General features: G+C 36.7%; 1 protein-coding gene across 2 annotated transcripts in view; it reads left to right on the top strand.

Annotated features, from left to right (window-relative positions):
- Positions 1–10836, top strand: part of TTC39C (tetratricopeptide repeat domain 39C) — a 109694-nt gene extending 98858 nt beyond the window's left edge. For both annotated transcript variants that reach the window (XM_020968683.2, XM_020968682.2), the window contains 4 exons: positions 2300–2397; positions 5360–5464; positions 6931–6969; positions 7801–10836. In XM_020968683.2, coding sequence (XP_020824342.1) covers positions 2300–2397; positions 5360–5464; positions 6931–6969; positions 7801–7890 — 332 coding nt within the window. In that variant the 3' untranslated portion in view covers positions 7891–10836. The remainder of the gene's footprint in view (positions 1–2299; positions 2398–5359; positions 5465–6930; positions 6970–7800) is intronic.
- Positions 10837–18123: the final 7287 nt, after the last annotated feature.

Below are 18123 nucleotides of genomic sequence, written 5' to 3'. Positions count from 1 at the left end.
CCTTCCTCATCACCCATGTGCTCCTTTATTTCTCAGACTTCTGCTATCACCACTCAACTAAAACTGCTTCTCAGAGGTCACAAGTGATTTTCAAATTACCTGTCTCTTTGATAAAGTCTTCACTTATTAATTTATTTAGGAATTTATTAAACATCCATTATATGCCAAGTACTGTACTAGGAGCTAGAGATACAGCTAAAAATTAAGGAATTCCTGACCTCAAGAAACTTGCATTTTGTTTGGGGGATAATGGTAAACAACATATACATACCCAAGCAAGAAGTAAATACAAAGTAATTTCCCAGGGACAGAAGATTAGCACCTGGAAGGATTGGGCTTCCTGTTGGAAGCTGCAAAAGCTGAGCTTTTAAGGAAAGCTTGGTTTTCTCCAAATTGGAAATGAAGAGGAAAGTGTATTCCAGGCATGGAAGAAAAACTGTACAAGAGTCTGGAAATAGTAGGGCAGTTTGGTTGGAGTGTGAAGTATGCGGAAGATAATAATAATGTACAATAAGCCTAGAAAGGTAGGATGGAATAAGATTGGAAAGGACTTTAAAGGCCAAATAGAGGTGTTCATATTTTATTCCTTGGCTTCCATGTTGGTATTATTATATGAGTTCTGTTCTTTCTCCCTACTCTTCCTCTTTATCCTTCTTTAACATTTCATTCTCCTCCTATCCTAAATGTAGCTATTCTCTTCAAATCTGTCCCTTCCTGTAATTACATCCACTTCCTGACTTCAACTATCATTTCTATATGGTTGACTTCAAAATTTTTATTTCCAGCCCTGACATGGGTTCCATGTTCAGTACCATGTTTCCTTCCAGTTTTTTGCTGGACATTTCCATCTGTGGATGCTTCATCAGAACTTCAAAATTAACATGTCCAAAACAAAAGTTGTCCTTCCCAAAAACTTTTTACTTCCCCTGGCTTCTCTCTATATATTGATGATAATACCATATTCCTAGTCCCTAAAGCTTGGACTCTGAGATATTTTGGGTTCTTCACCCTTACTCTTTCCATTCATCAACCAGTTCTTGAAGCTATCCTCACTTCATGTCACCACCATCCTCTTTTTAGTTCAGGTTCTTCTTTCCTCTTGCTAGACTGACTATTCTACTAGCCTTCTAAACTGCTCATCCTGCTACCCTACCAGTCTTATTCCCTTCTAGTCCATTTTATACCTGATAACCAGATTAATCTTCCTAATATAGCACTCCAGTACACTAGAGAAAATGAAGAACTAGTTACAAGACCTGAATTTTAATATAGTTTCTGCCACTTACTGCTTATATTATCTTGGTCAAGTCCCTTAACCTCACTGGGTCTCAGTTTGTCTATTTGTTCAGTGGGGAAGATAGATCTAAATTGCCTCCAAGCCCCTTCAATCCATGATCCTCTGGCTTCAACTTCCCTGTTGAAAAATGTTGATAGATATCCTCTATTTATAGAAAAATTCAAACTCCTTAGCTTGCAAGACATGCAAGCCCACCTTTACAGCCTTACCTCCCATGAAGCAGGAATTCATGAATCCCTACTTTTTAGCTCGAGTGCACTGTTCATTATTTCTCACGTGCACCTTGCATCCTTCTGCCATTGTTCGGCCTCTCCCTCTGTCTAGAAATTTCTTTTGATCATCTTTGTCTGTTGCAATCCCGTCCATCTGGGCTTCATCAAGATAGGAGGCTTGAGTTCAGATACCACCTCAGACACTTCACAGTCCTTACCCTGGGAAAGTCACTTCTTGCAGCCCCGTTTTCCTCAACTGTAAGATGAAAGGGTAGGATTCGGTGGCCTCTAAGATCCCTTAAGTCTGTAATCTTATGATCCTTCATGGTTCAGCTTAAATGTCACATCTGCCATGAAACTTTCCTCACTCTTCCTCTCTGTCCAAGCCAGAAGTGTTGTCTCTATCCTCTGAATTCCTGTAAAACTGCATTCATTTCTTATGGAATTTACTACATTTTACATTGTTAATTGTGTGCTTGTGTTAACCCTTTTAAAGGTGGAAACCATATCTTTGTCTTTCTATCACTGTAGATGCCTCTTGCACATAGTAAGTACTTAACAAATAATTATTGAATAAATGAATGAAAGCTGTATGTTCATCAGGTTAAGTTCAGCAATAGCATTTTTGTTTAACTCTTAAAATATCTATACGTCAAGGGACCAAGTTTGAGGTTCAGAAACATAAGCTTGACAGGCAAGCTGAAAAGATGAAGTATTTGGTTAAAAGTATTGATGATAATTAAGTTCTTCATTATCCTTTCTCCTGTAATCTCCCTCTCATCTCTCCAAGCTTGCCACGAGGTCGATGATTCATCTGCTGCAGGATTAAAAAATTTGCTTCTTGGTGCCATACATAAATGCTTGGGAAATTCAGAAGACGCTATTCAGGTAATTTGCTAATGTTTCTGACATAGCCAAAGACAATAAGTCTTGAAAAATATTTGAATGTGTGCTTGGGAGTAGTAGAAAATGAAGCATTTTTTAAAACTATACCACCGCTACACAGGCTGTGTGTGTGTGTGTGTGTGTGTGTGTGTGTGTGTGTGTGTGTGTGTGTGTGTAGAGCCTCCAGTCTTCCTGACATCTATAACTGATGGTAAAAAATGTCCTTCATACGCTGTAATTTAAGTTTTATTTAAAATAATGCCTTATGAGTAACACCTATATGGAGGTTCTGGCAGCTTTGTTGTCCACTTCTTAGGTCTGGGTTACAGATCTTAACATAGAGGATACCTGTGCCTGTCCTCCGGAGTAAGCAGGAAATGCTGCAGTTCGTTGCCCTAGAGCAGCAGAGCTTCTCAGCAGGCTGAGAGGAGCTAAATCCAGTAGCATCTACTCTTGCTCAGAACTAAACTCTTGATGAGGTCAGGAACTTGCAGGCCTCAGGGGACAGAAATCAGACTTTACCCTGAATCAGGCCACTTTGCAAGCACAGAAAGCTTGCAGGTCCCCAGCCTAAGCTGTCCCTAAGATCCTAGAACAACACAATACTCAGTACCCCAAGAAACCAGTAATAGGACAAGCCTACACCTTCCCTCTTGAAGTGCACAACTCCTAGTCTTAACATTAAGTTCAGAGTCAGAGTCAGGAGGTAGGCTGGAAGAATGAGCAAGCAAAACAAAAATCCCATTATAAAAAACTATTACGGTGACAGGGAAACTCAAGACACAAACTCTGAAGAAAATGGCTTAAAAACATTTATAAACAAAACCTCAAAGAAAATACAGCTTGATCACAGATTCAGGTAGAATTTCTGGACCTAGAAGAAATGAAGCAAAAGTTGAAAAAAAGTTAATGTTTTTAATTAATAAAATGAGAACACCAAATGAAAAAGCTGAAAAACAACAGCTATAGAAGAAAGAATTAGAAAGGGAATTAACAGCTTGGCACAAAAGGTACAATAAACATTGCCCAAGCAACAGCTCCCCGAAAATTAGAATGCACCAAAGTAGAAGCCAGTGATTCTATGAGATAATAAGAAATATTAAAACAAAGTAAGAGACTAGAATAATAGAAGAAAATGTAAAGCATCTCATAGCAAAAACAAATGACCTGGAAAACAGATCAAGGAGAAAAAAAATTTAAGAATCATCAGACTGCCTGAATACTACTACTAAAGCAAGAGCCTAGACATCCCATTTCAAGAAATCTTAAAGAAAGTTTACCAACTCTCTTAGAATCAGACAGCAAAATGGAAATAAAAAGAACCCACCTGTCATCTCCTGAAAGAAACCCCAAAAAGAAAACTCCTAGGAATGTTATAGCCAAATTCAGAGCTTCCAGTCAAAGAAAAAAAAATAGTGTAAGCAGCCAGAAAGAAAAAATTCAAATACTGAGGAGGCACAGTCAGGATCATACATGATTTAGTAGCCACCACTTTCAAGGGCCAGGGAAGTTAGAATATAATAGTCCTGTAAGCCAAGAATAACTTAGCCAGGAATATCGAGTATAATCCTATAGGGCAAAAGTTACCCTTTCATGAAATAGAGGACTTTCAGCATTCCTAATGAAAAGAACAGAGCCATGTAGAAACTCTGAAGTTTCTTCACAAGAGTCAAGAGAAACATAAAAAGATAAACATGAATGAACAATGATAACAGCATTAAACAAGGATAAACTGCTTACGTGCTAATATGGAAAGATGTGTACTCTCTAAACATCCCTAGGAGTCATAGAGGGAGTCTAGTAGACAAGGCCTAGGAGTGGTTCTGTTATGTCTTGATGATCTTAAGAGAAGAAAGGAAAGGGAGAGGAAGAGGCGATGGGCAAAAGAAATGAGTCTGCAGAAATCTGGGTGAGACCCAACAACATCAGCCCATTTCAAGAGCATTTTTACACGAAGTTGGAAGGAAGCATCACATGAATAAATAATGGAACAGATTTGTTAGCAGTTTTGTAACAGAGTAACTTTATCATTGATGACAGTGGATTCATCACGTTTGGACTCATCTCAGGTCCCATTGTGTTTTAAGAGCAAATTGCAGAAAGGAAAGAGAGGCCAGTTCAGATTACGTATAGAAGAAATACATTCTTGAGGGGACCTAATTTGGGAACATTACAGGTTTGATATCTGAAAGATGGGAAGATATTAAATGATTTCACAAGTCATATATTGTCATTATTATCATAAAGAAAGGTGGTCAAGAATTTGTAACTAAGTGAATGAAGTCTGAATTGCATCTGCTGTATGCCAGGCTAAGTGCTTTACAAATGTCATTTCACTTGATCTTCACAACAGCCCTCCAAGGTAGATGATATTATTATTCTTATTTTTGTAGTTGAGGAAACTGAGGCAAACAGAGGTTAAGTGAGTTGCCTAGTGTCACACAGCTCGCTAGTAAGTACATGAAGCTGGATTTGAACTCTGGTCTTCCTGACTACAGGCCCAGTGCTCTAATCACTGTGCTACCAATTTGCTTCAGTGGTGATTATATTATCGATATGTTGAAATTTCAAAGTATTTTAATTCTGACAAAGCATTTGATATACTAAGACAGATGGTTACTGAGTTGCTCAGTATTAAGTAGGAAGTAAGTGTGTAACCTAAAAAGAGGAGGTAGATTTATTTAGTGGAAATAACACTCAGTTTAGAGTCAGAGAACTCGGTTTCTGGTCCTGGATCTCTTTTCTATACTTGTATTACCTTGGACAAGTCACAGTCTCTCCAAGCCCTTACACACTTCCATCCCTAAATATTGCAAAACCTGTGAGCAGCCAAGGAATAGGCACTACAGTACATATATTTTGCATGAAGGAACTTGGTAGAAAAGGAGATGAAAATGTCGAGGCTTTGAAATGAGCTATAAATGTAAAAATTAATTAACCTAAATAACATTTATTTTACTTACAGTTCTTTCAGAGAGCTGTCAAAGATGAGTTGTGCCGTCAGAATAATTTATATGTTCAACCATACGCATGTTATGAACTCGGCTGTCTCCTATTGGATAACCCAGAGGTAAGATAATATACTTTGTATAAATTAACATAAGTGAAAATGTGCAGAGGGACAGAGCTAAAGCAGCCTTTATTTGAAATAAATTAATTTTCTAAGTTATAAGGGGATACCTACTCCATTTGTTTTCTTGTATTTAGGTACTTATGTTTTACTTTAAAATTTACATCAGAGGATCTCTTAATTGCTCCATTAAGTTTTAGTTCTCAATAGAGGCTAGTGTTTTTCCTTTCTCCAAACTCCCAAGAATCTGCTGTTTAGAAATAAGAAATAATTTCTTATTTGCTCATTTCAAACTAGGTATGCATCTCCTTTGGAATTAGAATGATAACACTCTTTGGACAATGTTAGGCCACTTTGAGGTAGTATCAGCTGTGAATTCTAACTCTGCATAGAATTTGGTGCGGGCAGTGTTAGACCCTGCAAACGCAACTTGTGTTACCCTAATTATTTCTATCTTGAGTTGGTATGTAACTGGGGTATATTCTTTTAGAAAATTATTATATATTAAGTGATTTAATGAATCCTTATCTTCAGTAAATTGCTTCTTTAATAAGTAGATTCTATAAATTAAACTACGGTAGCAAAAAAGCACTGGTCCTTTTTTTCCTAACTTGAATTATAATACTAACAATTATCTTACTGGAGGGTATTTCATTTAAGAAAATATTTTAAATTTAAATTTTAGATAAAAATTTTTATAAATTTGGGGAGGTAGAATGAAATCTTACTTCTTTTCTTATTTATTATTATTTCTTTCTGTTTCTTATTTATAGTCTTTATCACAATGATCTTGACTCCTAATGCTGTTTTCACAAGACCAGTCCTAGCCTATTTAATAATAATGATTTTTCATATCCTCTAATCTATCTCATTAAAAAAAAGCAGTTCCTGAATTTAAAATAGAACTGTTGAGTATTATTAATAATGCTTAGAATGCCTCAGTAGTCACTAGGACTCTAAGCCATTAGTAGTCAAGTTGTTGTTTTTTTTTTAATTCAACTATGTCCTTTTAAGCAATAATCTTGGGGAGTATGAAAATTATTTTATCAACTGCCTTCTTATATTATCATATTATGAAAGAAAAGTTTTACTTAATTTGTATAAGCAATCGATCCAACCTCTTTTTATAATGAGTTTAGACTAATAGTGATCTTTATATAAAGGTTCTAAGTTAAAAGTAAACAATAAAACCACCTGAGGATTAAATAATTGCTGTCAGAGTATATAGAGAAGGCTTAAAAAAAACTTTCATGCTTACTAGACAATTGTATTTCATTCTTAATGCAATGTATTATTTTTAACAGTTGAAAAACTTTTAAGCATCTTACTCTGCGACATTTGGATCTGAACATGTTATATTCCATTTTATGTACATTTTCAGTTAAAATGTTTTTTGCTCTAATTAAAATTTATGTTTTGTCTTTTTCAACTTGAAGGATTATTAATAGCTTTTTTCACTTTTATAGACCATGGCAAGAGGTAGAACTCTGCTTTTACAAGCAAAGGTAAAAACACTAACCCAACTAGTTATCTTCACTCTTACTTTTTCCTTCCTGAAAGATAAAAATGTATTTTTCAGTTCAAAATTGAGTATTAAAAGTTTTTTGAAAGTTGTTATATAAAGTTGGGGGGAAAATCATAGAGACTAATACAGTGAGCACTTATCATTCAAGATCTTCCTGGTACTATTAATGTATTTTATATACTAATTTTTATGTACTAATACATATATATATATTTATATTTATCTGGTAGTATGTGTATCTTTTTGTTTTGTTTTGTTTTGGAGGCAATTGGGGTTAAGTGACTTGCCCAGGATCACACAGTGAGTTAGTGCCTGCAGTCAACATTTGAACTCAGGTCCTCCTGAATCCAGTGCCAGTACTCTGTCCACTGCACCACCTAGCTGCCCCAATACTAATGTATTTTTTAAATAGACAACTTTGTATTTTTTGTTAATGTGTAGTCTTAATGCTTAAATCTTTAGATGTATCTATTCTTTAAGGTAAAATGGTATCATTTCACTTTATAGCTACATTATTTTTGTAACTAAGACTTTATAATATTCTTTTGCATGGAGCATCACTTAAGACTGATTCTGGGGCCAATATGGGGGATTTTCAACATAAGTGAACATTCTTAGTATTTATATATGATATTTGTAAAGTGCGTACTTAATTTGAGTCTTCTGGGTGATAAGTAATAGAATGTTCTTAACATTTTAATTAGTTAAAGAATTGTGCATTTTACTTCTGAGGATACAAAAATCATTGTGACAGACTATAGCACTTTGTAATATTTTAACTAACGTTCAGTAATTATGTTTGTTCTTACAGGAGGAATTCACTGGCTACGATTTTGAAAACAGATTACACGTCCGCATCCACGCAGCCTTAGCTTCTTTGAGGGAAGTGGTGCCTCAGTGACAGACCAGAAGTCTTGATTTATCCCACGCCACACAGTTTTCTGCACTTTAAAACACATGCAGAGGATAGAGCTATTGGGAAGATCAACTTCAGCTTTTCTTCTGAAAACCACCTGTGCCAGAGATACATTTTTGAAGTTGGGCTGACACATTAAAAATCTCCTCTTCTTAAACAAATAATTAAAAAAATGTCAGCTGGTGAGAGGGTTAAGTGACCTTGTTCAAACAGTTTAGGTTTTTTCATTTTAATTTTTGTTTGTCAAGCTAAATATACTTGACGTGTAATTATTCAGGAAAAATTATTATAAGCACACATTTGACTTGATCATATTAACAATTGTATTATAAAAAGTAAAGTGAATAATCATATCACCACCGACATTTGTATTGCGCTTTCAAACAATAAAAACACTTTCCAATCTTTTCCTTTATCCTTACAGTGTTCCTGTGACATATGAAAACAACATTATCCCAGTATTACAGATGACAAGACACAGGCCCAGGGAGATTTTTGACTTGGTCCAGGTTGCACAATGAGTTAATGATGGAGCAGGGTCTCAATTATCATACCAACCCAATACTCTTTTATTGGGAAAAAAAAAGTATATATAACTTAGACCACCGTGTTCTGTTTTGTTTTTTTTTTTCCTTTTAAGGCAATTGGGATTAATTGACTTGCCCAGGGTCACACAACTAGTAAGCGTCAAGTGTTTGGTTTGAGAGGCCGGATTGAACTCAGGTCCTCCTGACTTCAGGGCTGGTCCTCTATCCACTGCACCACCTAGCTGCCCCATCCGTGTTTTTTCTTAGAAAAAAAGCCACATACTCTTTTAGCTCAGATGATATAATCTAAAATAATTTTCTCTCTAGATTATTTCTGTATTTTTCAGAATAGCAAGGACCAGAATTTTTTTTCTCAAGACAACCAAAAAAATGAGGGAAACAAATTAATTATTTAGCCAGGACTGTAGCTATTTAGCAAACTTAATTTAATAGCTTATTCTAAAAACTGGACATTTAGTGTTTAAGTTATAGGATTTTTCAACTTTTCTGTGACAAATTGTGAAATTACTTAAATCCTTAGTTTTAGAGTTCCTTCAATTATGTTTCTTATTACAGTTTTGTTTGTTTTACTTGAGTTTGGGGAGAGGAAGGAGGTTAGCTTGCAATATTCAACTAAATAATGATTTTCTGGGTTAGATGTTATTAGATTCACCTATTTTTCCCCTGTGGCCCTAACTTTAGATTATTAAATATTGTAACAAGGTAGTTCAAAGTCAGGTTTAAGTTCCCTTATTCCTAATTTTTTAATGTTACCTAACTTAACCACCATGCACAGTACACTACACCTATGGTATTAACATATCTAAATTCCTCAGTCAGTTTTACTTTTTTTTTTTTAGTTTTGTTCACTTCTACCGTGACTATCTTTGATTTGAACAAATCTGAAGTACTTCCTAAATATGATTTCTCATGACTTAACACTAGGCATCCCTTTAAAGGATTCATTTCCTTATGTAGTCTTTGCACTGAGTTCACAAAAGGGGAGAATTTGACCAGAATATTGGTGAACTTTAATAAACTCTTGAGATTAATTTATGAGGAAATGAAAATAATGGTAACTTTTTTGAAAATAGTTGTTATTTCCTTACTCTGGCTAAGCAATCATCAAAGGTTTCCTCACCTGTTACTGGCCACTTTTTAGTGGACTAATTTACCAAAGTGTTTTTCCAGACCTCTTGATTCAGGAAGTCCATCCTGCATTGGTCTTAGACACTAGGGGAAAAAAAGATTGGGCTGTCCCATTTGTTAAGTGATTAGATTCAGAAGCCAAATAAATGTTTTCTGAATAGAAATATTGGGGGACTTCCATCAAGATGGCCAAGTGACCTGTTTTTAAAAGTTTGATGGGTTGCACTTGAATTCCCTGTTTTTTCTGGGCTTCATGAAGAGAAAAATTATGAATTTTTAGAATGTATCATAATGCAACTTTTGTTCTCTTCTAACCAATAGTATGTGTAGCTATTCAATTTAACAGACATTAAACATCTCTCTCTGTGTTTAAGGATCATTTTGAGTGCAACTCTTGCTTCAGTGTTGAGCTGTACTTAAATTGTCAAGTCAGGCAAAAATATTGATAAACCTATTATTCATTATGTAAAGATTATTCATAAGCCCTGTGACTTAGGAGTACTTTTAAACTTAGCTGGATTTCTTTTTACCTTTTCATTTGCTCTTTGTTCCTTTTAAAATCAAGCACAGTTCACTCTGAGAGATTGTTTACACTCTTCCTCACTTAGAGTAACTTTAATATTTCAGGTCTAGGTTTAAAAATGGGCCATTCTTCCCAGTCATCCCTATTTACTCCTTTATGTTAACGTTATGGGAGAGATATGAGAGACACTAATCACTTGAGCACAGTACAGGTATGTTGTTCATTTAGAACAACTAAAGGCTGTATTCTCTTCAAGAAGCTGAGTAAGTGCTTTGAATTGATATGATTTAGAAACAGGACTTTCTAGCCTGTGTGCTGTGATTTACCCATTATGTTTACTATGATTGTGATCTGCGCTGTAATTCATTGCTGTGTAAATTTGCCGCCCCTTGCCCCTGCTAATTCAGAAAATAATCACTTAAATGGGATAGACTGTATGTATGTATTATTTGGGGGGGGGTGTTTTTTTCTGTTTCAGCCACCTCCCTCTTCCTACTTTGGGAGATTCTTTGGAGCATCTCCAATTTATAAATGTCAAATATCCTTTTATATTAGATTATGCCTGTGATGAGAACAATAGCAAATGTATATGTCATCTGCATTTGTTTTTATAATTTGGAAAACTCGGAGGCATGATCTAATAGCAATAACAGAATATGCATCTTGCTAACTAACCAATATTCTCAAGATTTTATCTTTAATAAAAGATCAGGCATCTTTATTTTTAGCTCACTATGGCTATGTCTCCTACTGAGTTTTAAAAAAAAGAATTTTTAGATGTAACTGAAAATTAGAATATTTATTGTGGTGTATTGTAAAAGTAAATAATTTATAGAACTTGCATTTTATATTTCTGCCAAGTAAAAAAGAAAAGAAAACACAAACTGGTGGCTTTTTTTTTCAAACTTTGCTGTAAAAACCAAAGCCTTTCTATATTGCTTCCTAAGCCAATCCTGAAGTAAATAATTACAAATGGCTTTCCTTGTAGCTAAGAAGCCATTTGTCTGGAATTAGCCGTGTTGTGTTCAGTCATCACTATGTGAGTGAGGTCGTGTGTGTCAGCTGAAGGAACTGGATAGGTTGGCCTGGAGGATAGAAGGCACAAGGAGATGATTGCTATCTTCAGGGATTTGATAATTGATCCTTTAGAGTTGTTCTGTTTGGCCACAGGGAACAAAAACACGAACAGTCTGAGAAGCTGCCAACAGGGCAATTTAGACTTGCTGTCAAGATAACCTTCCTGTCGGTTGTTCAGTCATTTCAGTTGTGTCCAACTCTTTGTGAACCCGTTTGAGATTGTCTTGGCAAAGATGTTGGAATAGTTTGCCATTTCCTTCTCCAGCTCATTTTACAGGTGAGGAATCTGAGGCAAACAGGATTAGGTGTCTTGCCTAGGGTCACACAGCTAGTAAGTGTCTGAGGCCAGATTTGAACTCTGGAAGATGAGTCTTCCCAATTCCTGGCCTGGCATTCTGCATCATGGCGCCACCTCGCTGCCCTTCATATCACTTAATAGAATGACTTGCCTTGAGAGGTGGCGGCTTCCCAGGAAGCAGAGACTGGATGATTACCTGATGGGTATGTTATAGTGAAGATTCCTTGATCATATGAATTGGATGAGGCAGCTTCTGAGGCCCCTTCCAACCCTCAAATTCTGTGATTTTTGTGAACGAGGTTATGTACTAAAGAATGGTAAAATGGTGACAGTTCATCCAGTCATGGTGTGAAGAAGAGGGCAGTTCCACCTTGTGGCCTATAGTTTCTTCATCTGTAAAATAAGGGATTTGGTCTCTGACCCCTAAGGCCTTTCTCAGATCTACATAAATATAATTGTATGGCCTATGAACTCCTCATCTTGTCAGATGAGTGATGGTAGTGGGCAACTTCTTGATGAGAGATACTAAGGTGCATATTTATTTACTTAACAGAGGGTTGCTGTGTCCCTCAGGCAAGTCAGGCGGGCAGAAATGATACTTTCAGAGGAAGTTTTAAAGCATTGCTAAGAGTTTGAAAGAAACACCATATGCCAAGATAAGGTCAGAATGGAAAAGTGATTTAGACATAAAGGGTAATGTCATAAGTAAATTAGGGGAGTATGGAAAAAAGTATCTGTTAAGGGATAAAGGAAGAGTTTATGACCAAACAAGGGTCATGGGAAGCAAAACGGGTAATTTTGATTTCATGAAATTAAAAAGTGTTTGCACAGACAACACAAATGCAACCAGAGTTAAAAGGAAAACATGAAAATGGAGGAAAACGTTACCAGTTTCTCCAGTAAAGGCCTTATTTCTCAAATACATAGGAACTGAGCCAAACTTAGGAAAATAAGAGCCGTTCCTCAGTTGATATGTGGTCCAAGGATATGAATAGGCAGTTTTCAAAAGAAGAAATCAAAATTATAGTCACATAAAACATATGCTCTAAATTATTACTGATTAGAGAAATGCAAATTAAAACAACCCTGAGATACCACCTCACACCTAGACTGGCTAACATGACGGAAAAGGGGATGTGGAAGAATTGGGACACTAATGCACTGTTGGTGAAATTGTGAACTATGCCCAGGGAGGACTACAAAACTCTGCTTACTCTTTGACTCAGCAATATCACTACTAGGTCTGTATCCCAAAGAGATCAAAGAAAAGGAGAAAGGACCTATTTGTACAAAAATACATCAGCTCTTTTTGTGGCGGCAAAGACTTGGAGATCAAGGAGATGCCCATCAATTGAAACATCTAAACAAGTTGTGGTATATGACTGGTGGTGGGGTTTTGTTGGGTTGGATCTTTTTTTTTTGTCACCAGGGCATTTTATTTATTTCATGTTCACTCATGCAAAACATTTCCATGTTAGCCATGTCGCAAAAGAAAACAGACAGAAAATAAAAAGAAAGTTTAAAAAGTATGCTTCAATCTGCATTCAGACTCCATCAGTTCTCTCTCTGTCTCTGTCTCTCTGTCTCTCTGTCTCTCTGTCTCTGTCTCTCTCTCTCTCTCTCTCTCTCTCTCTCTCTCTCTCTCTCTCTCTCTCTCTCTCTCTCTCTCTCTCTCTCTCAGATAGCATTTTTCATCATGGGTCCTTTGGAATTGTCTTGAATCATTGTCCTGATCAGAGTAGCTAAATGTTTCACAGTTGATTATTGTAATTGTAATGTTGCTGTTACTATGTACAATGTTTTCCTGGTTCTGCTCACTTTACTTTGCATGAGTTCATAGAAGTCTTTTCAGGTTTTTCTGAAAACATCCTCCTCGTGACTTCTTATAGCACAATATATGATATATGACTGTGATGGAATACTATTGTGCTATGAGAAATGAGAGGATGTGTATGTAATCCCTTTATATGTATTCTTAAACAAACATAATAATAGACACACGGTGTTGTGTTACATAGAATGTATATGTATATACACTATTGTAAAATATACATATACACATATATAATGTAAAGGAATCATATACACATATTCCCTTTATATATGTATCTGTGATGCACATACACACACACACACATGTTGAGGGCCAGAGCTGAAGAGTCTAATATGGGATAAGGAATTTGGGTTACAGCTTGACTCTTTTCCTTTTCCTACCTATAAGGGTTTAATTATTCAGAATATTTGGCTCACCAATTTCCCTGCCTAGAAGGTGTTAAAATACTCTGCCCCTTGAACCTTGATGGCAAGCAGGTGTGAACAATTAAGGATGCACATAAGGGCTGGGATTAGTCTTAAGACTAATTTAAGGGGCAGCTAGGTGGCACAGTGGATAGAGCACCGGCCCTGGAGTCAGGAGGACCTGAGTTCAAATCCGGCCTCAGACCAAACTTGATACTTACTAGCTGAGTGACCCTGGGCAAGTCACTTAACCCCAATTGCCTAAAAAAAATAAAAAAAAAAAGACTAATTTAAGAATGATGGGAACACCTCGGGGATGATTGTTAGCTTTCACTATATAACCCTGACCCTCAGAATAATAAACGGCTCAGTCTTTCACTGACCTGCCTGGCCCAAGTTTTTCCATTGCACACTCCTCCATTTGATGTAACACAGTCTCAGGCGACATATACATACATACATACATACATATATATATATATGTATATATATATATACACACACACACACACACACACACACACACACACATACATGTGTCTGGATTATATGCACACATACACACATTCCCTTCTTACCCTCACAACATCCCTGGGAGGTATATAAGTGAATATACGTGTATGTATGATCGTGGACTGTAAGCTCAAGGTGAATCAACAGTGACATTTCAAACAAACTAATATAACCTTAGGCCACATGAAGAGAGGCATAGTTCTCATGAGAAAGAGGGTGAGGACCTGGAAAACTTTGGAATTCTGGGGACCACATTTTAGGAAATACAGACTGACTGGAAAGCATCCAGAAGAAAGCAACCAGGATGTTGAAGTGAATGGAGACCATGTCATATGAGGATTAGCTGAAGTATGTATGTTTAGCCTGAGAAAGAGAAGATCTGTGAAGTACACAATTGCCATCTTCAAGAATTTCAAGGAGGATCATGGAAGGATTTCCAGTTACTCTGCCTTCTCATGGAGCACAATCAGGAGCAGTGAATGGAACTTGTAGAGAGGTAGCTTTTAGATCAATGTAAGCAGAGACTTCCTAAATTGAAGCTATCCAGTACTTGAATTTGCTCACTTTTTAGATAATGAGTATGCCCTTACTGGGAAGTCTTCAAGGAGAGGCTGGATAACCACAAGCCAGGGACATGCTTTGTCTGTTGTGATTTGAACTAGGTGGTCTATGAATTCCCTTCCAGCTCTTAGACTCTGTATTTTATTAACAGTCAGACATGATTATCAAAATAACTTGCAACAAAGATAATATGATACATTAAAAAGGCAACTTCATTAGGGTCGTCTGCAATTCCCTGATCTTCACATAATCAGAAATGATGGGATATGTGTTAATGAAAACAATGGCATCCTTCTGTTACGTTAGTAGTAGACTTTTTCTTCAACATACCTCGTAGAAGATTTTAGTCTCTTGTGGGGATAGAGTAGGGTGCCGTGTGTGTTTTCACATGTGTACACTCCTATATGTTGTGAGATGTGGAGAAGTATGTTACCTGGTAGAAAAAGATAGTTCGTGTTCCACATGGGAGGCAGGATGGTCAGTGGAGGGAACACTGGATTAGGAAGGAGAGGACCTGGAGTTCAAATCCCAACTGACTCCCTACATGACATGTGGATAAGTCCCTTAACCAGTCTGTGCCTCAGTTCCTCATCTATACATTGAGGAGGTTGGCATAGATGATCTCCAAGTCCCTTTCACTTCTAAACCTATGATTCCATAGTTTGTTGAGTTTAATTTATAGTATCTGAATGCCTGGAAGGATTTAAAATTTTATCTTCTCTCCTTTATGAAGAAGCCTTGAAGCAGTGCTACCAAAAAAAAATTATTAACTATTTCATCTGTAATCTTTTTTTGAACTTGAAGTCTATTTGTACTGAAAAAAACAGCATGTTATGTGATCTTGTAAATTATTTTATTTTAGCACCTTTAAAATTTCAAATGGGAATAAAGACCAGACAAATTAGCTCATTAGTATAAGACCTCCCCATGAGGAAACTCCCTCTACCCATGCAGATTAACTAACACCTTCTCCACAGATGAGCACAGAGCCTAAAAAAGTAAGTGACTTGACCAGGGTTACCCCGCCAGCATGTATAATAGGAAAATGAAGAAGTCAAGGATTTGTAGACTTCACAGAAGCCTCCTGCCTTTGCATCATTAATATGTTCTTTGAGAAAATAATCTCTAGGCTCTGGACATGGCAAGCACTGAATTAATTGCAAAAAAAAAAAATTTACCATACAGGAAAAGACTATTTGGGGGGAGAGTGATAGAACGGAGAGCAGATTGGGGGAAGGAGTAATCAGAACTCATTCGGTCATGGAGTGGGGAAAGGGGAGGGATAGGAAGAAAATTTGGAACTCAAAATCTTGTGGAAGTGAATGTTGAAAACTAAAAGTAAATAATTTTTTAAAATACTAGCTATATTGTAGGATTCCTTCCTCAGTCAGCTGTGTGTACCATCACATCACATACACAGAGCAAAGATTAGAATTAGAACAAAGTTAGAAGAAAGAATAGTAAAGATCTGCTATGCAATTGAAAGAACTAAATCATGAACTATTTTTAAAGTAACTATAAAAGAAATGGAGAATGGCCCCCAGAAATGACATCATTGATTATAATGTTTAGGTAGAAGTTGCTGGTGTGAATCAATTGCTACAACAAGGAAGTCAAAAGCCAAAAAAAAATTTCTTAGCAAACATTTGACTTGCTTGACAAAGGGAGAAAGATGGTGGCCAAAGGCAACATCAGTTAAGAATCAATAAGTAAGCATTAGAACTTATGATGTGCCAGACACTGAGCTAGGCCTTGGGGATACAAAGACAAAAGTCAAAAGTGCTTACCCTCAAGGAGGTTATGTTCTACTAGTGAATAAATAACCCACATATCAGTACAAGTATTATATTGTACAAATATTTACAAGATACATAGAATACACATAAAAGTAACTTTTGAGTGTGTTTATGTATATATTATATAGGGCAAAAATATATGTAAATATTCTCTTAGGAGAAACAATTTGTGCTACATAAATATATTTACAAAATTAATGCAAAGACTGTTACCCACCTCTGCCAGAGAAGTAGTAGACTAAACATGCAGAATGAAACAAATTTTTGGACAAACTCCTCCTGGATCACACTGCCTTGTTGTGGCAGAGAGGCTCGTGTAGCTCAGTGCAACTATGAGCTACGCTATGTGGGGTTACAGAAGACAGACAGGTCATATTGGAGAATTTGACAAAAAGTGATCCCCTAGAGCAGGAAATAACAAACCACCCCAGTATCTTTGCCTAGGAAATCCCATGGACAGGGACTGTCCTGTAGTCTGAGGGGTCATGAACAGTTAGACACAACCACAGGATGGAACAGCAATGTGAAAATTTGTTCTGCTTGACTGCACCTATTTGTTACAAGTGTTTTGTTTTTCCTTTTTCACTCCAATGAGATGGGAAGGAGAGAAAATAAAGGCTTGTTAATTAGGGGGAAAATATACTCTGCACACATACTGTATATAGATCTATCTATGTATGTCTTTATACATACACAGATATATGAGTAGGTATATACATATATATGCATTTACATACCTACACACCCATGTTAGGAAGAAGCATTAAACTGCCAAGGGATTCAGGTAAGGCTTCATTCAAGTGGCACTCGAAGAGTCTTGCAGGAAGCTAGAAACTAAGAAGAGTATATTCCACGCATGAGAGTCAGCCAGTACAATGTCAGGGAGGTGGCAGAAGAGGTGCTGTATATGAAGAATAACAAGGCCAGTTTGGCTGGATGTTGGGGATGGGGTGGGTGTGGGGAGGTATATAATTACAAATTCATTTGCAAGATCTGAAGAAGATGGATGTTGGGTGATTACGATGAAGCAGTACATTGCCTTATTAAGCACAGAAAAACGCTGGGGTTGGTAAAAACTGACTCTCCAAAACGTAAACATTCAGAAAACATAAGAGTGGTTTTTGGAGTCAAAAAACCTACTATAGCATGTAGATCCCAGTCTTGCTCCTTCTACATTATTTGACCTTGGGCATGCTACGTCCCCCCATCTGGTCATCAGTTTCTTCATCTTTAAAATGAACAAATTGGACCTGATGATCTTTGTGTTCCAGCTCCAAATCCCGAGTTTATGATCGTCAGATGTCATACAAGGACCCTTTCAGAGAAGATGTACTAGATTGTCATCATTTCATACTTCCTTCTAACTTTCTATCAAGGGAGCGATTTGTGGTGGAACGTGGTATGTTAACTGTAATGACCTGTTGGTGGTGGGTTTGGGCTTTTTTTTTTCTGTTCTGCTCACACTCTTGTGTATCACAACGGACGCTGGCACGGATTTTTCTTTCAAGCGTTACCAAAGGGGAAGGTTGAATTTTT

The sequence above is a fragment of the Phascolarctos cinereus genome, unplaced genomic scaffold (assembly GCF_003287225.1).
Source record: "Phascolarctos cinereus isolate Bilbo 61053 unplaced genomic scaffold, phaCin_HiC Scaffold_4;HRSCAF=312, whole genome shotgun sequence".
Lineage (NCBI taxonomy): Eukaryota > Metazoa > Chordata > Mammalia > Diprotodontia > Phascolarctidae > Phascolarctos > Phascolarctos cinereus.
This window is presented reverse-complemented; position numbering and strand designations above follow the sequence as displayed.